Source organism: Dreissena polymorpha, chromosome 12 (genome assembly GCF_020536995.1).
Source record: "Dreissena polymorpha isolate Duluth1 chromosome 12, UMN_Dpol_1.0, whole genome shotgun sequence".
NCBI classification, from domain to species: domain Eukaryota; kingdom Metazoa; phylum Mollusca; class Bivalvia; order Myida; family Dreissenidae; genus Dreissena; species Dreissena polymorpha.
This window is the reverse complement of record NC_068366.1, coordinates 61,895,966-61,919,883: the sequence shown is the minus strand read 5'-3', so window position 1 is coordinate 61,919,883 and position 23,918 is coordinate 61,895,966. Positions and strand designations below refer to the sequence as shown.

Below are 23,918 nucleotides of genomic sequence, written 5' to 3'. Positions count from 1 at the left end.
CTAAAAAGCTTTAATTCTTGCACAAATATTTTCTATAAAAGCAATCAACACACCAATATCACACTTACATGTTGTTATACGACGCCATAGGCGGAGGGATACTGCATTGACGTTGTCAAACATTTCCTCCTTTCGTTCGTCATTCCGTCCGTCCGTCTGTCACAAATTTTGAAAATTGCGGGGATATCAATTCAACGAATTTGCTTGTTGACCTTGAGAGTGACCTACTTTTGGCGTCAGAACCGCGACCGCCAACGTCATCCGCGTTAAAAGAGCTATTTATAGTTGCTCGCAAGTAAAAAGTGGTCGGACTTAGAACACGCTGGGAACGTTTTGCCCAATAAAATGAATGCTATTATATGATAGAAGAAACACCGAAGAAACGCAATGAACGCAGAGATTGTCAACGTCTCGCTAAAAATCCGCGAAGAGGGCGAAGGGGCTTCAGTGTTCTCGGAACCCCTTATCATCATCGGCTTATATAAATTTCTCTGGCTACTACATAGATAAACATTGCGACGAATTGCATATACCACTGTTGCTCGATCTGTATAAACAAATTGAAATTTCAGCTTGATTATCAGGAGAGAAACCATACCGTAGCACGTGGTCCTTTATCTTTATTTATTTCAAGGGCAAAACAGTGGACACAGCACCAACAGCACGAGAGACAATACGCAGCAAACACAAAAATATGAATACAACGTCATGAACAATGCTACTGTCACGACATTATTAATGTAACGAAATGTTTTTAACGTAAGTCTTAACTATAAAGATGCTAATTTAATTTCAAATAAATACATACATGTATCACATGCGTTTGTACGAACACTGCCCCGAGATATTTACTGAAAGAAGCTCTCGTTTTGGAGCTTTTTAATATCTTGCCAGCTACAATTATTTTATGACAGTTTCCAAGTACAATACCATTGCACACAATAATGAAAGGAAATTTAAACATGGTCAAATACAGCTACGCGAATGTAGACGAAAAGCTCTCTATTTTGAGCGTTTTTAACTACATGCATACAGCTATAATGTATTCATGGGTTGGTAAGACATTTTCAAAGTGCAAAACAATTTGTACACAAAGATTAAACTTTATTTAAATATGATCGAATTTGCTATTTTATTTTTCCCTATTTATTTAAAAAATAGGAAAACTCAAACATTAACACTTTTTTACATAAGACATTAACATTTAGTACTAGACTGACTTTACGCATTGATAATGATTCTTTCTTTTGACAATTTACTAAATTTCATTGAAAGTATGAACGCTTCATAAAAAAATCACAAGAAACTTAGGTAAAAACCCATCTGAGATAGCTACGCCGAACGTAAGTTTTTCAAAATAACGGTCACATGTACATAACCAGTCCAGTAAGTCAATTTCCATAGCTTTATAAAATGGCAGGCGACTTACAATTTGCATATAGTCGCCGCTTCGTCTGTCCGTCCGTGTGTCCGTTCGTCCGTGCACAATTTTTGTCCGGGCTATTTCTCAGCAATTAATGACCGGAATTCAATGAAACTTTATGGGAAGCTTCACTACCTAGAGGAGATGTACATATTATCAGCCGGTTCTGGTCGGACGATTTTTCACATAGTTATGGCCCTTTGAAATTTTCCATTAACTGTACATATAGTGCAATTCTTGTCCGGGCTATTTCTCAGCAACTTATGACCGGAATTCAATGAAACTTTATGGGAAGCTTCACTACCAAGAGGAGATGTGCATATTATCAGCGGATTCTGGTCGGATAATTTTTCATATAGTTATGGCTTTTTGAAATTTTCTATAAAACAATTATTGTCCCCCAACTACTGTGCCCTCAAGACGTTTCCTTTTATCTGAATATATAGTGCAATATTGTGACAAAAAAAACTTAGGGGAGCATCACCCGTTTCTGACGGTTTCTTGTTACCATAGTGGCCACAGTCGCCCCTTTGTCCGTTCTCCGAATTCTGATTTTTATAGAATTTAGTGGTTTGCGTGGTTTTGAAACGAATTACCCTGATAATTCTTTCCCACTTGATGTCCATCCGTTCTTCTATGATAATCGTTTCATTCCAACTTGATGTCCGTCCATGCTTCGGTCAGCTACACGTATCGTTTCAGAGCGAGATCTCATACTCTTCTGATCCGAATTTGATGAAACTTGATATTCCTTAAACCTATTTATATGGGATATGCGCATCCTTGTTGTTTCGTTCCGGTCCAATGTAATTTCGCGGAGGTAATTGTTATTTTAGGTCGTTACCGCGCGCGACGAGACACTAATGATCCAAATTTGAAGGAAATGGTTGTGCCGCATCCTTATCTTTTGGACAGACGTATCATTGTCAAGAATTATTTGCCCAATTGAATAATTCCTTTAAACAATGATTCGTTTCAATGCAGTTAACCCATGCACCATATATATATATATATATATATATATATATATATATATATATATATATATATATATATATATATATATTAGGGCTGTAACGATGCATTCGAATATTCGAATTACTCAAATACGGCTGTGGACGAATCGTATTCGTTATTCGCCACCTCCCGAACCGAACCGAATATTTGGCGAATACAAACAACGTGGTTTCGAGTTTGAAAGTTTAATCATCTCATCTTACCTTACAAATGAAGGTTCATACAATAAACCCCTATATTTAAATGTTCTTCTCCTTATTCCGGCGTTTTTCATCATGTTTACCCCACCCACTATGTAACACATTGAGATTATCAAAAACATGGCGGGCACCGGTTGAATATTTGAGTTGTGGTCAGTATTTATGGAGTAATGAAAACTATTTCTTGTTCAATACTTTTTTTTTATTGTCACAATGTTTTTATTCAATATATCAAATGAGCATATGTCAGATAGGTGACATTGAAATATAATCTACATTACCTATCTGGCATATGCTCATTTAAAATAAAAATACTGACAGTACTGGTGTGACGATGCTTTTGAAGAGGTTTGATATAACAGCATCTTTTTAAGTTTATCTTCATCACCACAATTGTGTATGTGGGAACGAAAATTTTGGATATGAAAAAAATGTGTACGAAAATTTTGGGTACAAAAATTATGCCAAAAAAAATTGGGTACGAAAAAAGATTTGGTTACGGAAAAAAAATTGGGTACAAAAAAAAATTGGATACGAGCAAAAATTTGGGTACGAAACAAAATTGGGTACGAAAAAAATGGGAACGAAAAATGTAGGGTACGAACAAAAAATTAAGGGTGCGGGGAAGTAGTACCCGTGGGGAACTTGATCCATTCAGCGAAACTGGGAGGCGGGTTACATTCTCGATCAAATATGACAAGAAATATCTTTAAAAAGATATTCGACGTGTATTTTCTGTACCACTTATCTTAAAAAACGTTCTGTTACAGTAAAACGTGTGTGGGTTATAACATAACGTTTCAGCATATAAATTCAAAACTTGACATGCTCTTTAATTACATCATGCTCTTAAATTTCACATGTATATCATACCAAACTTATATTTCATTATTTCCTTTCCTAAGTTAATGATGCTATGTGTACGGACGGGATTTCACATGCCCATGTGCATGAACATATAATTTTTATCTTTTGATTATTGTTTTTTTTCTCTAATCTAATAAGCTTAGGCATGTTTGTTCGTTAAGTACGGCAATAATTTTATGATGATTCCCGAAAGTAGTTATGAGCACATAGTCGTAAGAGCACTTGGATACCTGAGTTCGCCCATGATCACATGGTAAGGTTAACTAAATCTCCGCGATATGGCCTAAAATGTGTTTAAAACAGCAAACAATATCCAACAAACGAATGAATTATCAAACATAGTATGTGCACTGGCTCTGTAATTTCTGTTTGAAAAGTTTATTAAATATGCAAAATGAGAAAGCACGCATAAAAGCGAGTTTCACAGATGTCATATGGCTATTATGCTGTTTATATACCATGGTCGCTACAACGTTTACAAATGGCAGGTTCGAAATAATTCGTTTTCTTTACACTCATGATCGCGTTGAAAGTTAATTACCGGGTATACACGTTTTAATTCGCAATTTATTTACTGAATCACGACAAATGTCAAATACAATACAGAAAATGCATAGTTGTTTCATTGATCTATAATTATATAATGGATTGAATATAACTGATTAAAAATTAACATTTTCAAACTATTATTACATCTTTTTCCCAGAATATGCTGTCCTATTTATAGCTGAGCTTGCTATACCATTATCAATAATAATCAGCGAGGTATGCCGATTAGAAAAATCGAGCTATCTCAATCGGACTGGCTCGGTCTTTTGCACAGGTCGCCATTTTGAAGAATTTTTTCATGTTATGATAACTTCGCAGCATCGTCAAAAATGTGAATGGGTACTGTCACTAATGTGTCAACTGTTGGCTCTTAATTGTTCTACTCAAGGATTTTATTGGTACTAGTCATGTGTTCAAAACTGTGTTCAAAGTTTAAGCAGTTCTAGTCAGTGTTTTGAAATTTCAAAGTGTTATATTTCATATTTTCAGTGTGCAATGATACTCAATTAATCAAATTGACAGATACTCATAGTTTCATACTATATAATGTCATGTCAAGTTGTCAGTATTACTTTTGTTCATTGAAATTCATATTCGCGAATAGATATTCGTATTCGCCACCCTGTATTCATGATACGTATAGTATTCGTCACCTAGTGTATTCGTTACAGCCCTAATATATATATATATATATATATATATATATATATATATATATATATATATATATATATATATATATATATATATATATACATATATATATATATATATATTACACCTCAGAGATATTGGTCCTTCTATATCTATATGACCGGTTTCAGTCTGTAAAATGCGATAGAGAAACCTAAGAGTATATGGACCGGTCACTATTTTCTGCAGGGGCGTTACTGAGGCTATTTCAGCTATACGCACGATGGAGCAGCGAAGCTGCGAGTGGGGGTAGGTGCGGGAGGGGGTCACCCCTCCTGCTGGGGAGGTTTGGGCCCCCTCCCCCCCCCCCCCCCCCCAAGAAAATTTTGGAAAATTTCATAGCAGATGGTGCGTTTTGGTGGTATCTTTCAGCCACGTTTTCGCAATTTTAATCCTCAGTTTCTTACTTAAAAAAGACAGATAAAAGGAAATATTATATTAAACATTGTCAACAGTAAATATACTTTCGACCATAATTTATTTGCTATGTTTAAGTGTAAATGCTTAAAAATCAAGAAGCCTTATTGCGAGGGAGAATTGATCCATAGTTGCATAGGTGTGCGAGGGTGTTCAACTCTATTGCTGGTGGGAGTATGGGGTCCTCCCCTAGAATTTTGTTTAAATTTTTTTGCAAAAGGTGTAATTTGGTGTTGCATTTAAGGAACATTTCGGCAATGTTTATCCTAAAATTTTAGCTTGAAAAAAAAAGTAGAAAAATACATATTTTCAATAAACAATGCCAACTGCAAATATACTTTTGACCATAATCTGTTAAGTTTGAGTGTCAAGGCTTTAAATCTAGAAGCCTATAACTGCGAGGGAATGGGTATGTAAATCTCAGGAAATGTTTGACTCTTGCTTACTCCCTAAGAAAATTTTGGATTTCATTGCAGAAGGAGCGTTTGTTTTTATGTTATCTTTCAGCGACATTTGGCAATTTGATTCCTCAATTTCTTCCTCTAAAAAAAGTAAAGGATTTTCCATGGAAACCTTTTCCATGTCCGTGTTTTTGTTGCGACTCTGTAAAAATGTGGTACCACGCCCACGGCGTGTGTATTTGTTTAGACGAGTCGTCAAACCTGGTGTGACGTGGCCCCAAAAACTAAACCCGTCATTATTTTCATCTGAAACTGGTTTGATAAGGGGTATTTAGTAAACTGAAAATTAAATTCGTTTTTTAATTAAACTGTAAAACAACGCTCTTTAAATGTAACAATAGCAAGCTCGAGAGTCTTGAGCGAGCATACTTAACTTTTATTTAACTCGTAGATCTATCAATCGACATACCTGAAGGGATATGTAAAGCTGTGAAAATTTTCCCACTTATCTGTCAAAAGAGCTAGCTTCTGAGTATCATCTAATGAACATGTTTCCCTGACGCTATCTCTAAAAACATCTGGATAAAACGGAGCGTTCTCCGACATTTTGAAAATTTGCGCCATGTAAACATTATCTAGAACCTGTGTCCGAATATTGGTCCCCCCCAAAAAAAATTGAAGGGCGACAACATAGTCGTCAAACGAGTAAAGTCTGCCCAGTGATTACACAGTGAACCCCTCATCAGTGAAAAAGATTTTACTTCGTATGTTTGGAGTTAAGACTGCGTTGTGTTTTGTACCCACTGTTATTTTTTAAAGTGGACGTCTTGTTTGCTTGTTTACATATTTATACCCCTAACCCCCTTAGCCCTCAATTTTTATAGCATTTTTCAAATTTTAAGAGTTTTCATGTTTTAAAGTTTAAAACTGAATTATACGCACGGGCGTACTGCCGTATGCCTAGGTACGCCCCTGTTCTGTATGGACCGTTCGGGGTTACACACCACTAAATATGCACTGTGTTGAAGCGTTTTATTGATCAGCATTTACACTATTTCACACGCTTTCACAAGAGTAAAAAAAACTTAATTTAGAATAAACGACACGCTTACCTCAATGCTAACGTTAATCCAATGTGTATGACAATAAAGTCGAAACGATATTCACTTTCATTTTCTATTCTTTGTTTCATCCCTTTATCGAAACTTATTTTAAATCACACTATTTTATTGTATTCCTATCGAAGTTTACATTATGTATAATAAACACACAATCCGAAATACGTAACGTTTTGCATTCGTTCGATGCCTTAAACAAATAACTAACTGTTAAAAAACACCACGTCCGATATGTCCTTAACATCCAGAGAATTTAGGTCCAACTGGAATGTTTCGTCAGAGAAACAACGTCACGCGATATGCGTCATCGTTTGCGCATTCAGTTGCATGAAAAATAAGTACGGAAAGCCGGTACAACACTGTACAATGATGCAGGGGACACTCTTCGGTGTAATATAAGAAATAGTAAACTCCACTCAGGTTCCAAATGCCATAGGGGCCTCAGTGGGGTTTACTATTTCTTAATTATTACATATTGCTGGTCATAAACCTATAGATACAAAACAGAAAAACCAAAAGAAGAATGGAAGTGAAATTAAAACATATGAGTCAACCCGCCACACGCGAAGTATCCGTACATATTTTAAATATTTATACGCGCGTTCTTCGAACAAACTGTTTTAGTGGTTTGTCGGGCATTGCTATTTGATTCGATTATTAACAATATCGAGCATCATCGTGCTCATGCTTAATACATAAGTCAATATGGTGAAATAATTCTTGTTAAATTAATCAAAATAATATTTATCACGGTATTGTTGAAAACACATAAAGAATCTATTATTGACATACCATATTTGTATCTCTGAATATCTTCATTTAACATATTTCTGGTCTAAAGAAAATTCCAGTTCACCAAGTTCACGCGATAGCGTCTATATTATATAACGATTATTTTACTGGCCGAAAACTGATCCTGATACCTTGCGGGTTGGAATGCAATGCATTAAAGTGAGGCCACGCTTCCACTGCTGGAACGACGGGTTGTTTAAAACTTAATACTTTTACATGTATATTGTTCAATTTCGAAAACAATTTAAAATGGTTTGGCCAAAACGAATATCAGGATAGGGAAAAACGATACTGTTATGAACTTAAATATACTAGTACACAGACAGGAATATGGAAGTAATTACTAAATATGAGAACATAGCCTTTAAGTACAGACGCTCTGGCGCTGGCAATCCTCTGAAAATAAAAGGTGCACGCACAAACTGTATTGATGTCAAGAGTTGAGTGTAAAACTGTTCTATCTATCAAGCCATTTCATTAGAGATAAACTTGTTTCATGCTGAACACGCAGTAAAACAGTGTTACAAAGACGCGGCATGTTTCCAATGTTCTGGTGGTATGCTCAAATCAGCCAATGGAATAAATGAAGTGTATTCATTCGTGTCTAGCCGCGGGAAATTAGAATTTTATTGGACACTTACAAAGGTCAGGTAAGGTCAAAAGTGACGTTAAACAGCTACGCCGAAAAAATAAAAGTAAACTAGTTCGTTAAGCGGTAAAAATGTGGATGTGTGGCTCTGTTATTTTTTGTTTGTTTCTGTCTTTAACTTCCAAGCGCGTATGTTTCTTGGGTAGGTAGTAAATTTCCACTGAATGCACTTGCATTCTCCCATTTGGCCACCTCTCATAAGAGTTGTCTCTTGAGTTACGGGGAATAGTGCAATCTATAGGATACATCCCGTTTGAAATGGGACCATGTTGTGAAGCACCAAGTACACTGCACCTCAGTTAATTATCACATGTGAAAGATAAGTGAGTAAGATATGACTGAGGAGGGGATCGAACCTACGACCCCTTAGCTCTGACGTCAGTGTGGTCTCGCTAGACCACGGTTGTGCTCTCGTCGCATGGATTTATTAATTAATGATGGCATATACAATTTGCTTTAAATATTGGGGGAAATCCGAATGTTTCTGCAGTCAATTGCATTATCTCATTAACTTTTGTAGTCGGATGGACAAGTAGTTCCGACGTACATTGTTTGATAGTCACATGATCATAACAATCAAGATGCAATGCACAAAACCACTCTGTTCAGGCCACGAAGCATTATGTTCATATCGGTTGAGAACGGATTCTATATGCAGAAATGGGAATCAAAACAAATAATGTTATTAATCTATGAGAATTTATACACGTTGAAACCAGGATTTTAACGATATTTAAAGATGTTTCTTAATAAGTTGAGTTTTGAAGGAGTTATTGCACTGGGGCCATTTGGATCAAGTTCAATGTCACTGTTACTAAAATGATTAAACATCAACCGGGTGGTTTAAGGGAAATAACTTCTGTGACTGACTAATTTTTATACTTTAACTAAACATAAAATAAAAAAAAGGTTTTCACTCAATAACTCTAGTTATGAAAGGGGATTCTGCTCAAATGTAGTGAGTTGATAATTAATGGGTACATATAGAATTCGATTAATACTATAATAGAAATGAAATCCATATGAAATCCTTTTAATGAAACCTGCTTTGCTAGCTATGTTTTTAGCTAGGCTCTTCATCGAAAAGTCAAGGCTATACTACTCATTAAATATCGGCGTTGGCATCTGCTTTGGTCGAGGTGAACGTGCGCAATCTGAATGTAACGGTTTCTTGTAAAGGCATTCCATTCAAACTTCACACAATTAGTGAGGGTAATTGTGTTGGGTCAATTTCCAAGTTCCATAACTCAGACCCTAATTTAGTTAAAGTATGCCCATGTATGTACTTAAACCTCACACAATAACCCCGAACACATGCGTGAAGTTTCAATTAAAGCCCTTTAGCAGTAACAGTGAATGGCGATGTTGCACGTTTACCTTAACCAGGGCATTACGCGGACTTTGACATTTGATGAGCCTCATTTGGGTCAGGAGTAGGCTAGTAGCTCGGACAATTTGGTAAAGAACCGAACTTGAGTGTTTTGTGACAATTAAAAATTGACTAACCATTCTTAGCTTTTTTTGATCCGCCCATTGATACCTCATGTGTACACACATTATATGTTTGTGGCAGTGTGTTTCATTGTGGTGTTGTGTTGTGTCTTCAAGATCAGTTCTATCTGCAGCTGACCAGATGATTGTGGTAAATTAAGGTTTGAAGTGACCGATTAAGGGTTAATATTTCGCGTGGTAGATACTGGCACATGATTGTATATTCCCTGACATTTACTTCATGTGCTTGTACAGACAGAAAGGAGACTCTAGCTATGTACGCTTTTTTAAAGCGCACGTTGTTGCGTATCCGATGATTTTAGATGAATTGGAAACCTCTCTGACACAATAGCGAGTGAGGAGTTGAACTTCGACGCAAATCCTAAATCGGGCTACACTTATTAGACTGACCTAAGAAAGAACTTGCAATGTACATGAGATACAATTAAAAATGTCCTAGATTCATATTATTACGTATTTTAATTTATACATAAATCTTGTGGTTATATTCTTATATTCATTTAACACTTAACAGCAGCCCGCTGTTTGTACCTATGAGATTCAAATAGTCTCTTATTTCTGACTTCAGAGATCTCACTTTGACCGTACGTCGCACAAAACAAAGGTCCCCCCGAGAGAAGGTGATGAGATTTACCCTAGCTGATGGGACCGTGATCGAAGAGACCCCAGAGAAACCTGCATCAACTCCCCAGGGAGGAGCTGGTCCCAAAAAACCAGGTGATTGCAGGATGTTTGTCTGCAACTTGAACCCATCAATATGAAGTTTTCAGTGTCCAATTTTACCATTTATAAAATTAAGTTTAACACTGTTTAAATGTTGTTGTTGTTGTTGTAAATATTGTTGTCATAACTTGCATTTATTTTATTTTTTGCGTTTATTCACTAGTAAAAATAATGGAAGTACCATATTTTATCTAATACAGGTCTGTTTATGGAAGATTTCCTGCAATTTGTTGGCAAAGTTCAGGGAACTATTGACCCGTCAGCAGATATGGCGCGCACGTTACACTGCATTCAAGTGGCAGCCGACATCCACGGGCTCATGGGGCTGGCAGTGGAACGTTCTTCAATTTGATCTTGGTCCAATTGGTGTAGAGTTATATGGTGCTGGTTACAAAATACATAATATAAAGTCTTTCGTTGTAATGTATTTTGCTATTTGTCGCATATTTTTGTGCTGTATTTGTATGCCCCCATATCGAATGATCTGGGGTATAGTGCTTTTGGCCAATCTGTCTGTCTGTCTGTCTGTCTGTCTGTCTGTCACTGTATGTGTCACAAACTTTAATCTTGGTCATAACTTTTGCAATATTGAAGATAGCAACTTAATATTTGCAATGCATGTGTATCTCATGGAGCTGCACATTTTGAGTGGTGAAAGGTCAAGGTCATCCTTCAAGTTCAAATGTCAAATATATGGCTTCAAAGTGGGGCATAAGGGGGCATTGTGTTTCTGACAAACACGTCTCTTGTTTTTTTTTCATAAATTAACAAATGTTTCGAAAGCGATTGTGAATACTAAAATGTCAGCGAAGTAAACAAAATGAGCACAAGACGTTTATTTCCCTGATCATGCACCATAATCTGAGTTATTTGACACGTTTGATTTTCGATGCTTTATTAGTGATAGGGTTGGTAAAACCGATGTTAGACTCGAATTTGCACAATGGCTGACTATTCAACTGAGCAAAATTTCAATCGATCAGTGCAGAAACATACACACAGTATTGAGTTGTCAGGTTCTTAATAAGAACCATACGCAGTTGCAAACACAGTTGTAATTATTCATCTTATTAATGATTAATAATTCAAGAATCTCATATCTGTTTTATGCCTTTATGTATATTTATAAAGTTAACGTAAACACAACTTTTCGTCAACAAGATGTTTATTGCACCATCGTAACCTTGACACAAACACATTGGACATAAAGCAACGCATATTCCATGTACCGGTATTCATATAATAAAGTCGTTTCAAAACGTAATTATGTTATTTTGTTTCAATCGGCTTTTGATAATATATAAGATACAATGGATTAAGTACAAATGAAAATCATATGTCAAAATAAGTGCATGTAAAATAATAAATACGAATCAAATACATGTGTAACAATAAACATAAAATAATAGAACTATCATACATTAAGGTAGCATATAATAGTTGCGCCTTACACAATAAATGCTCTAATTATATATCAAAATATATCACTTAATATTCAAATATGTTTTTATATTACAGAATGGATGTGCCTTAATACCGATACTTCAACATTTGTATTCAATATTATGCAAATTCTTTGAGAAATAATGCATTTTATAAAAAACTGGTGTTTTTTTGCGCAATAAATATTAATCACAATAGTTATAGCCACATATTGTGCATGCATGCTATTCGTTAATTATACATACTCAATATAAATGCCACACTCCACGACGAAAGTAAAAACAATGTTTGACTGCATACTTGACTGTGAAGTAAATACGGGCAGTGTGTAGAGTGCAAAAAATGCATTCAAAATAACCTAGTCTAATTAACTACTGGTAACAAATCGAATTACACTTTACGTATGGATCAAACTCCCTCTCAAAAATGATATTCATGTTGCAAATCGTAAAACGATAAATAAACGATGCAATTAATGCCATATTGGTATGCCATAAGTGAAGTGACAATAAAACGAGAGAAATACAATGAAATTATCACAGCAGCTAGAAAGGATAGCATCAGATGCTTAATCGAATTACTTACGAAAATAAGCGGGCAGGGCAAACGATTGATAAGTTGCCAGACAATATGTTCATGACGAACTTATTTAGCGCCAATCCGTTTAGCTCTGTCAGACATAGCAAAATGAATATATGTGTCGCGTTATAGAAAAAAAAACTAGGCTTCGTTCATGCGCTTAATGTGTCCCAGCCTAGCCTGTGCAGTCCGCACAACACTTATCAGGGACGACCCTTTCCGCCTAATCTGGATTTTCGTTTAGAAGAGACTTTCTTTAAACGAAATTTTTTATAACAGCGGAAAGTGTCGTCCATGATTAGCTTGTGCGGACTACACATGCTAATCCGCACAGGCATTAAGTCCATTTTTCCCAGATCGCGGTTCCTAAAATGAAAGGGACAAAACTCCTTTAGGTACCATTTCGTGAAACAATACAACCTTGTAAATAACAAATACACTTTCCGAAGCAACAAGTCACTAGTTTGCCTTGCTGTTCGTCATTGGTTACCAATCCTGTTAATATATGTAACCGCTGTCTTAGAGATATGTATATTGTAAACACAATAGAAATTATTGCGATAATTATTCCGAACGCTGCATTAAATCCGCCAGTTAGCAGTATGCGGGGACGTTCTTCAGGATTGCAGGACATGTGACCAGTCCGGATATCCGAATAACATTTGCGCATGCCCAATGCAGAGTAGATCACGTGCAGCGTTCCGCACGTGATGTCTATTATTACCAACGTATATAAAGTGATTACCTGAAAATACAAGTAAGAAAGACATGCGTGAAAAAGTCACAAAGAACACGTTTTAAGATAAAACTAAAAAGTTAGTGTATTTTAATAGTTACGTATTTCGTCACAAAATCCACGTGCAGTTAAATCATCATATATACTATATTTAATGTCAGCGTTTAAAAAAAGTGTTAAATTCAATTTTGATAAAAACAGTGTCAAATTCATTGTTGATAAATTTAAAACATCAACATGTACACAGGTATATGGTGCGTGGCCAATTCACTCAAACACTTTCAATATGTAATGAAAGAACAGTTTTGAACACATTGACCAAAATAATTATTGAATAATTATTTATAATATGATAATGTTTTTTTCATGACATATTGATTCAAAGAGACATTCAACGAGGAGGAGGGGGGAGGGGGGGGGGGGGGTTGACATGGTCTTGCGCCCAACACCTGTGGTACATGATGATTTAATGGTGAAAAGGGTATGTATGATTCAACTTTTCTTTATTTACAACTAAGTCCCTAGTTACAATCGAAAACTTCACCACGTGTGAGGCTGTAAATAGACAATTAGCAGTAAAAGTTATTACACACATTGCTGTGCGATATAAAACATGACCTACTGCGGTCTGATATTTGCTTTTTACCTCCTGAGTAAACACAAAATTGCTAAATAACTGTTAGGGCTACTCGTAGTTAATTTAAATGCGTTTACGAGGAAGGGAAATATACACTCATGCAGAGTGAAATGTACTCGTATGCTTTTAAATTTAACAAGATACAGTTTTGGTATCGTGTCATCCACTGGTACCTGCGGCGGTAACCAGCTGGTAACCAACTCGAGGTTTCTCGAATAACAAGATTTACCGAAACTTAAGATATTACATTTGTTTTAAACATTTTTATCGGACTATGTTTGCTATATTGTATTTCGTTCATAGTTTCTGTCATTTAACACTCTTATATCGCTTAGATTTGCCCTGATTGTCTTACCAGACATTTGGTTGCCGCCGGGTTCCGGGAGTCGTAGAACCGACATAAAAACCCACCAACACCCGCGTTGATCACTGTCTGTAACCAATAGCAACAAAACATGACATGGTCGAGATATTCGCTCTATGCATGACAACGGTTGTTGACGCGATAATAACTAGAGCTTTGTCACAGACGTGACTAATACCCCCTTATTCCGCACTGACACAGAATATTTTGCATGTTGTCTTTACAAAAAAACAGCGGACACCATGCTCAATGTTTAAAACGCACATAGTGACCCCATGACCTAGTTTTTGACCCGGCATGGCCCATGTTTGAACTTGACCTACACATCATCTAGATACAACTTCTGACCAAATGTGGTGAAGATCGGATGAAAACTACTTGAAGTAGAGAGCGGACACCATGCTCAATGTTTAAAACGCACTAAGTGACCCCATGACCTACTTTTTGACCTGTCATGACCCATTTTTGAACTTGACCCCGTGATTTAGTTTTTGAACCGGCATCACCCATATTCGAACTTGACCTAGACATCATCTAGATACAACACCTGACCAAGTTTGGTGAAGATCGGATGAAAACAACTTGAAATAGAGAGCGGCACTAAATACGGACCGACAGACAAGCTCACTCCTATTTACCCCCCTAAACTTTGTGTGTGGGGTATAATTTAAACGCGTAGTTTGCTACAAAACTAGTCATACTATTACGGTATCTTATGACCCGCGTCAAGCGAAAATTTGTCGTATTTGGCCAGCATAGGTCCGGCCCAGCCAGCGCATCCTTGAAGTCTGGTCAGGAGCAAAACAGTCCGAATAGGAGACCACGAAATCTTATGTTTCTTCAAAGCGGATACTTACCAGAGTGCGCGGATGCGATGAATGAGGTTAGCTGGCCAAATACGGAAAAGAGAGATTGGTCTAGTTACGTTGTACGCATACGATTCATTTTCGCTTGCCGCGGCTTTTACTTGCAGTTGTTTATGCAGTATCAGGTTTTATTAAATTTAACAATAATATTTGCATTTTTTAACTGTAATTTATTTAGTCAGCAACCGCAGATAGCAATTAAAATATGACAAACCATTACATTGTTGGCATCTGTCTCCTCTAGCATTTCTTAATGAAGAAAAAGGGTCCACATAATGTTGAACGTATGTGTGTTTGATTTTTCGAAGTAATAATAATCAAAATCTTGTTGTTCTAGACGCATGTAAACTAGTTCTAAGTTTTAAATGAGTCTAGAGATAAGCGTCTGAAATTGCATTCCACATTTTTGTGGAAGACAATGTCAAACTCGAAAATTAATATTTACAAGAATCGTCACGTGACCTACCAACAGCCCCGTCCAAAGGCCAGATCCAGTCGAGTACGGGAAGCTGATGTCCGGGGCCGCGTATTTGAGAGTAAGACATCCAGTTGCCAAGCAGCCGACGCCGATCAGCAGGTAGAACAGCGATAGCAGCTTGACCATGTGCAAGATTGCCTCATCTGACACCTTGTTACCGGGTAAGGAGGTGGATACTTAAAACAGTTAAGAAATAATATAATCAAAGCATGGATGGCATAGAAAGACAGTTAGAGGGGAACTGGAAGGAGTTTAATTAATCGAAATTATAGTTAGTAGTTAGTGCAAAATAAAATATCATAGAAAGGACTTGTCATGTTGGGCGTCCTTAGCTCAAACACACATAGGCTTTATAACGGTATGCTTATCTTGTCCATATCCATTGTTTAAGATAAATAGGACGACTTATTTGTTTGGCAATTCCTGAAAAAAACACTGGTATTTTACTAGCCATTTTGCCCAATCTCCTGGACCGTTTACTGTCCCCATGTATTATTATACTTGATATAATACTGTGCTTTGCGTTGAGTTTCTACTACTAGTAATTCATGCAAATTTTAATTTTGAAATTACCACACATTTACCGTTCATCGGTTAATATTTCGTTCTTTAATTAGCCGTGCGTAATTTTTTTAATGCAAGGTTAGCGTTTACAGACGATGTTGTGTTATATATGTTTCAATTATGGCTTAAAATCGTTGAGGCGGAACACCTATTTATTGGCTGACACATGTACTAGTATACTGATGTTACTGACACATTTAATGTACTTTTGTTGATTTTTGATAGCTATCTGTAACACTAATTTTCAAATCGCGATCTGAATAATAAACAATAAAAAGCAAATACGCAATTGTTACTGAATTTCATGAGCTATCTCGCATACTTATTTTGATAACAAAAAATAGATATGCCATGGTATACATGTAAATGATAAAAATGGTTCTACCACTCGCATCATGGTACTAATGGTCGCACATGCTACTTACAGTGGTACTAATGGTCGCACATGCTACTTACAGTGGTACTAATGGTCGCACATGCTACATACAGATAATCATTCATTCATAACTACCAACGAAAATGTCGCTAGTTGTCGCACCTATCATTCAACACTATACCGTAGAAAAAAAGTTTAGACCTTTGCAAATATTAAGCTACTTCTGTTATTGTAAATGTTCCAATGAGAATACATCTCATTTCGCGTTCAGCGTTACATTTGTTAGACTGCACAATACCGGTTATAGACTTACGACTGACTTTGCTAGATTTGTATAACAACAGCACCGCATAACGGGAGCCACGCTCGGCTGCGAAAGCTTGTCAGAATTTTTTTTTAGAGGTCACAGTGACCTTGACCTTTGACCTAGTAACCCAAAATGGGTATGGCGTGTAGAACTCATCAAGGTGCATCTACATATGAAGTTTCAAAGTTGTAGGTGGAAGCACTTTGATTTTAGATCCAATGTAAAGGTTTTAGCACGACGCCGGCGGACGTAGTACGGCGGACGACGAGCAGGCTATGACAATTCCTCGGGTTTTCTCCGAAAACAGCCTCGCTAAAAACAACTTATCTGAGGTTCAAACTCACATACCTACTTCTTTTAAAATGAGCTTCGTTTTGGGGAAACCTTGCTTAATGCATGTGCTGAAAGTGTCATCAAATATTAGCCTGTACAGTCCGCACAGGCTAATCAGGGAATAACCTTTCCGCTTAAAGGGGATCTTTTCACGGTTTGGTAAATTGACAAAATTGAAAAAAGTTGTTTCAGATTCGCAAATTTTCGTTTTAGTTATGATATTTGTGAGGAAGCAGTATTACTGAACATTTACTATAGTCCAAAATAGCCATTATATGTTTCTTTTGACGATTTGAAAACCTAAAAGTTATAAAGCGTTGCAACGCGAAACGATTGAATAATTTGGAGAGTTCTGTTGTTGTCGTTTAAATTTACGAAACTACGAAGACTGCTTATATAAGGTATTAAATACTTAAACTGTATATACCCAGCGGAATAGCCAAGAGGGCAAATGCGTTTTTACTTCAGACTAACTCCAGGACTCCGGGGGTCACTGGTTCGAGCCCTGGTACCGGCTACTTTTTTTCCTTTTTTAAATTTTATTCTTGATTTTTTTACTGGAGCTTTTAAGATCCAATGTTTACATTTATCAATATAAAGCATTTAATAGCAAACTTCAAAATATGCCAAAATCTGTGAAAAGGCCCCTTTAATGGAATTGTTCGTTTATAAAAAGTATCTTCTTAAAGAAATCCAGTTTCATAGATGAAGGCAGATGTGTGGACGTTGCATATTGCGACTTCATGAAAGCGTTCGACACAGTACCTCATAACAGACTTCTGCATAAACAACACAAATATAAGATCGGGTCGTTATATATTCGCTGGCTTGAGTCATTCTTAGTGGGACGAAGACAACGGGTCATTGTACAATGACAAAACTTTAAAATAAAGGTAATTCGCTTGAAAGCACATCGATAGACAGGGAAGTATTTATACGTATACCGATCGGTCGTGCATATACGTGTATTGAACCCATTTAAGTCTAGTGGACTCTCCCATCCTTCTAAATTGGATCAATTTTATTTCCAAAATTAGGGAAGTCTAGTATATTTATTTCTATATTAAGAATATTTCTTACAGAAATTCCTTTAAGCAAACAGCTAAGGGACGAAAAATACCATAAAAGTGGGGAATGTCGTCCCCGAGTGCGGACTGCACAGGCTCATCTGGGACGACACATTATGCACATAAAGCCCCGTTTGCAAAGTATCGAAAAAAAGTGTGCATGATATAAACATAAAAACAAAAAAGCTCCCGAAGAACGGGAGTCGCCTTTAAAATCAGTAGCAAGCTTTACTAAAAAAGGTCTTTAGGTCATGTTCTTGATGTGTCTAATGTCGTATGATATTGGGACACAACTGCAATATGTCGTATGATAATGGGGCTCAACTGCAATATGTCGTATGATAATGGGACCCAACTGCAATATGTAATATGATAATGGGCCACAACTGAAATATGTCATATGATAATGGGACGCAACTGCAATTTATAGTATGATGATCGAACACAACTGCAGCATGTCGTATGATAATGGGACACAACTGTAATATGTGATATGCTAATGGGACACAGCTGTAACTAGTCGTATGTTAAAGTATGATAATGGGACACAACTGCAATATGTGATGTGATAATGGGACACAACTGCAATATATGAATTGATAATGGGACACAACTGCAATATGTGATATGATATTGGGACACAGCTGCAACACGTTGTATGATAATGGGACACAACTGCAATATGTGATATGATGATCGAACACAACTGTTATATGTAATATGATAATTGGACACAACTGCAACTTGTCGTATGATAATGGGACGCAGTTACAATTTAAAGTATTATAATGGGACACAACTGCAAATTAACGACGAAGATTATTTTTCTGAACTTAAATCGGGTGGCTGATGTAGTTTAAAATGTACACAAACAAACAATTTGAGTCTCGCTCTTTGTAAACGGGGCTTTCTGTGCATAATGTGTCGTCCCAGATGAGCCTGTTCGGTCCGCACTCGGGGACGACTGTTATGGTAGTTTTCGTCTCTTATTGGCGAACATCCAGTTTAGACTCAAAGTGTGGTCCTTGATTAGCATGGGCAAACACGTAACGCACATGAATTATGCTCATTTTTCCAAAAGCGAGGCTAATTAAATAATATTAATGTAAGTTTTAAGACTTCGTGTTTTATGTTAACACACTTGAAATCTAACTGCATCGAACTGCCTGATTTAATAATTATTCACACAAAATACAACAAGGTAAATATTGGAGGATACAAGTGGTTTCACACTGAGCTTTTCATCAATGTCGAAAGCGGATATTTAACGTGCGAAACTTAAAAATAAAGGTAATTCGCTAGAAAGCACATCGATAGACAGGGAAGTATTTTTATACATATACCGATCGGTCGTGCATATACGTGTATTGAACCCATTTAAGCCTAGTGGACTCTCCCATCCTTCTAAATTGGATCAATTTTATTTCCAAAATTAGGGATGTCTAGTATATTTATTTCTATATTTAGAATATTTCTTACAGAAATTCCTTTAAGCAAACAGCGCAGACCCTGATGAGACGCCGCATCATGCGGCGTCTCATCTGGGTCTACGCTGTTTGCCAAGGCCCTTTTTCTAGAAGCTAGGCATAAATGGGTTAATATATAGGACAATCTATATTAAAATGAAATAAATGTAAAATGAAACATATAATGATAATTTGATTGATTGATTTGATCGATTGAAAATTTACAAAGGAGGGCGACAAAACGACTACCAGGAATGGACAAGCTTAGCTACCCGGAACAATTAGAAAGGTTGAAACTACCGTCACTTACAAACAGACGCTACAGATGTGACAGTATCGAGGTGTTTAAAATACTGACAGGAAAATATGACCCTGAGGTGAGCGAAACATTCAAAATACGAGATTCTGAAAATACAAGGGGCACACTATGAAAATATACAAAGAAAGATCTCGCTTGGAACTTCGAAAAAACTCCTTCAAAAACAGAGTAGTTGATATGTGGAATTCCCTACCTCAGAAAGTGATAAACTGTCAAACTGTTATAACATTCGAGAACAATTTAGACAAATTTTGGAACACACAAGATATTAAATATCAATAAAGATCACATATAAGCACTGGGCTAGCACCAACCCAGTACACAACAAAAGAAGAAACTCTAGAGCTGAATCAAGAGGCCATGAATGGCCTACTTTCAGAAGAGCATTTGTGAGTATTTGTGAGTAATCGGGAACAAAACTTTACGCACATGCATTAAGTTCGGTTTTCAAAGAACCAGATTATTTAAAACAACTTATTGGAACTACAAATGTAGTAGTAACAATAATAAGACGTTATTATTTGGCTTACAGACCTCGTAGAGTCATTTGTAAAACGCCCTTCTGAGTACGTTAAGATTTCACGTGGTATAGATAGAAGGGTTCAGCTTTGTTTGTTTGTATTAAATTGGGTTATCTGATAACCGGAAACAAACACATTTTTTATAACATTCGATCATTACTCGTTACAGCATTTTCGCCAAAATAAAACAGACATTATCTTCCCAGTAATATTCTAATAATAGCATTGTATTGAACGTGTACACTATCTGTAATACCTTCATATGTTTGTGTTTAGGATTTGAAGAATTAAATGCTACTTGAAGATTGTGTGGGTATATTATAAATACAATTTCACTATTAGACTCACAAAAGTCGACAAATTACTAGCATAACTAATCCATGCCCTAGGAATTGAAAATGAAACGGGTCAAAAAAAACTTTTATCGCGCCTTATGCATTATAATCGGATTAATTAATAAACCAAACGTCAGCATATTACAACATTTTGTGGGTTTAACTAGACACGGCAAGAAAATTGGTCATGCAGGTTCACACACGAGTGGACAGTGAACTCTGATCTTCGAAAGGATAATAACAAAACCCTTTCGATCAACGAAACGACGTTTGCAGTTGTTACTAACATTGGCAATCGGCGATTAAAATTGAGCCTGCAGCAAATTTAGTCCATTGAAAAAAAATCGACTAAAATCTTCTCTTTGAAAGTCTTGTTAACAAAACCAACACTAAAGTGTCTTGATCCTTGGCGAATAAACATTCAAATTGTCCGTGTCGGTCAGTGAACACGGTTCGTGTAGTGCATATAATTTCAAATCAAACGTGTATTGAATGTAAATGAACTATTAAAAGTTAGTATCGGACCATGATGAAAGATCCGAGTATTGAAATGGTGACAACTTGTAACAATATTTATTTTACAATGCCTGTATTGTTTGATCCTCGTAGATTGGTTTTTATACTACAATCAATTGTATATTAAAAGTCACGCTTTGAAATATGGTACGATCGATAGGTCTGTAACGGTTGATTGAAATCCGTGTTATATTGTTGTTAATTTTAATAACATTCGATACTATCAGTACATTAGTATGTTGGGTCCATTGCGAATTCGTCAACAAGTGTTTCTTTATGTCCACAGACACAGTTAAAATGTCTTAAACATTAAACGACTTAAACTTACCCTAAAATCACGAATTGTCAGATTTTCTACTTATAATACTATGTCTACTACTTCTGCTGCTGCTGCTGCTACTGCTATTGCTACTACTACTTCTAATCCTAAAATAATACAATGTGGGAGAGGAATGTCACAGAAGACATTATTACCAGCTGACTGGGATATTCATATGGGCCGTGTTCTGTGAAAAAGGGGTTTAATGCACGTGCGTAAAGTGTCGTCCCAGAATAGCCTGTGCGGACTAAGAGCACGGCCCATATACATGTAAGCGTATAAAATATTGATTGATAGATATCCAACAAATATAGATTATAATATAAATTTATACAAAGAATAAATGCAGGTTGAAATTAATAATGATATGGGGGACTTGCTATCTACTGGAAATTTAATACTTAATTGTTGTTGTTTTTTTCTTTAATCGGCAACTTCTCAATAACGTATCTACTGTCTAATACTAATACAATCACGAGTTACAATACTACAAACTGTTGCTGTTGAGTCAAATATTGCAAATGACACGATGTTATGGAGACAAAGTATGCAACGACTATATTCGAGTATTCGAGACAAAGACGACCTTTTTACAAGTATGTTTTATATCAGAAACTTATTTATATTAAACATGTCTGGTATTTATTTATTGAAACCCAATACACAGTTCAGCCGACATATATAATTTATTTTAGTATACTAACAAAACATGTACAAAAATAAATAAACAACACCAAGCGTGTATATTTCACGCAACAACGTCAATTAAACTATACAATGTTCTACTTACCCATTTTTGAATCCCTTTCCTCTCTAAAATAATGTCCGCATCGAACCTATTTTAATCGTCCAATAATTAAATATTATTAAAACAACTGAAAATTTCACAAATAATTAAACCAAAATTATATCAATATTTCTTGATAGTTCTTTGCATCAAACAGTTCGATCATAATAGTTTATCTTCAACTTCCCTATGTCTTAGTCTCACCGCGCGTTGTGTGTCTGACACATTTTACCTATGTAGCAATAACACTTTTATCTGACTCTATGTTTAAAGCTGTGTTATACAGTTAATACAACAAACGATCGATCTTCGATTCTTCAATAATCCACAGAGCACATGACAGCTAGCTTATAAATTTATAAATACATGTGTGCGTGAAGTCGATTCAATACAAGTTTAAGGTAGAAAAATGCAGTGCAAGTAATTAAATAGTCTGTTTCCCGGCCTTCTATCGACTTTGTTTACAGACGACTAGTGTTCAAGTACATGTGATTTTGTGCGCTTTATCTTATTGTCAGATAATGTTGTGGACTCTTAGTTTAAGTACATTATGTACATTGTGATAAAATACGTAGACGTTGGGACATTATATCGTTAGTTCTCTGTTCGTTTATTTTTGCACCCGCGCTTGTTGGCATATACATGTACATTATATTTTTTTGGCCTTACGGATATCCGCGCATTGATTCGTAAAAGCTTCATTGATCTACGCTGTTGTTCGTTTCGAATACTGTACAGGCCGATCAGTATCATTTATATATGAGAGACATGTCTGACTCATGTACATATACACGCGTACAAGCGCTGTTATGCTGTACAGGTATTATACAATTACATGCAAGCAATGTTGTGATTTGTTTCAGATATACTTAATTTCCTATAACACAAGTGATGCATGCACATTAGGACGAGCATGTCAATTAAAGGGACATATTGTCGAATTGACAATTTTCCAAATGTTTGTAACCCAAAATAAAAGGACACAAAAGCAACCCAAATTATATACTTAAAATGACCAATTAGTATTTAGTTCATTTTCCATAAATGTTAATAGCATAATAGCTGATTACCACCCTGTCGCATAAATACTTTGTAAAAATGCGATAACAAGTATTTTGGGTTTTCCCCCTACTTTCATGTATTATGTTTTATAGTATGCATATTACTAAATTCTGTATTATCACTTACTTTTCACGTGACCTTTTGTTTTGTGTATTATAGTATGGTTAAGACTGACGATGTTCTATGTACAAGTCGTAATAAATACTGTATATGTTCTGTTCTGTTCTGTTCTGTAAACCAGTGAGGTAAATACAACTAATGACAAAAACTTATACTGTCAATACAGCGTCGTTTATCATTCTCATCATAAGAACTTGATTAAAAAAGCATCACAAACGCAAAACGATTTAATAATTTGGAATAATTATGTTGTTTTAATTTTTTTTTTTCAATACCTGGATCACTCATATCTAATCTATAATGTCTGAATATCTAGTAGTTTGTAGTGGTCTAGTTAATAGCATATTTATTCAAACGGAACC

The 23,918-nt window shown here is 36.0% G+C and overlaps 2 protein-coding genes across 2 annotated transcripts in view; one reads left to right on the top strand and one right to left on the bottom strand.

Moving 5' to 3' along the window:
• Positions 1-10,773, top strand: part of LOC127853288 (biliverdin reductase A-like) — a 29,101-nt gene extending 18,328 nt beyond the window's left edge. The window contains exons 7-8 of the mRNA XM_052387675.1: positions 10,207-10,355; positions 10,562-10,773. Coding sequence (XP_052243635.1) covers positions 10,207-10,355; positions 10,562-10,713 — 301 coding nt within the window. The 3' untranslated portion in view covers positions 10,714-10,773. The remainder of the gene's footprint in view (positions 1-10,206; positions 10,356-10,561) is intronic.
• Positions 10,774-11,508: 735 nt separating this feature from the next.
• LOC127853290 (uncharacterized) lies at positions 11,509-22,851 on the bottom strand. Its single transcript, XM_052387677.1, has 4 exons — positions 22,378-22,851; positions 15,453-15,640; positions 14,112-14,189; positions 11,509-13,128 (listed from the first exon to the last, which is right to left on the bottom strand). The coding sequence occupies exons 1-4, from the start codon at positions 22,379-22,381 to the stop codon at positions 12,775-12,777; spliced, it is 624 nt and encodes a 207-aa protein (XP_052243637.1). The 5' UTR covers positions 22,382-22,851; the 3' UTR covers positions 11,509-12,774.
• Between the last annotated feature and the right edge of the window lie 1,067 nt (positions 22,852-23,918).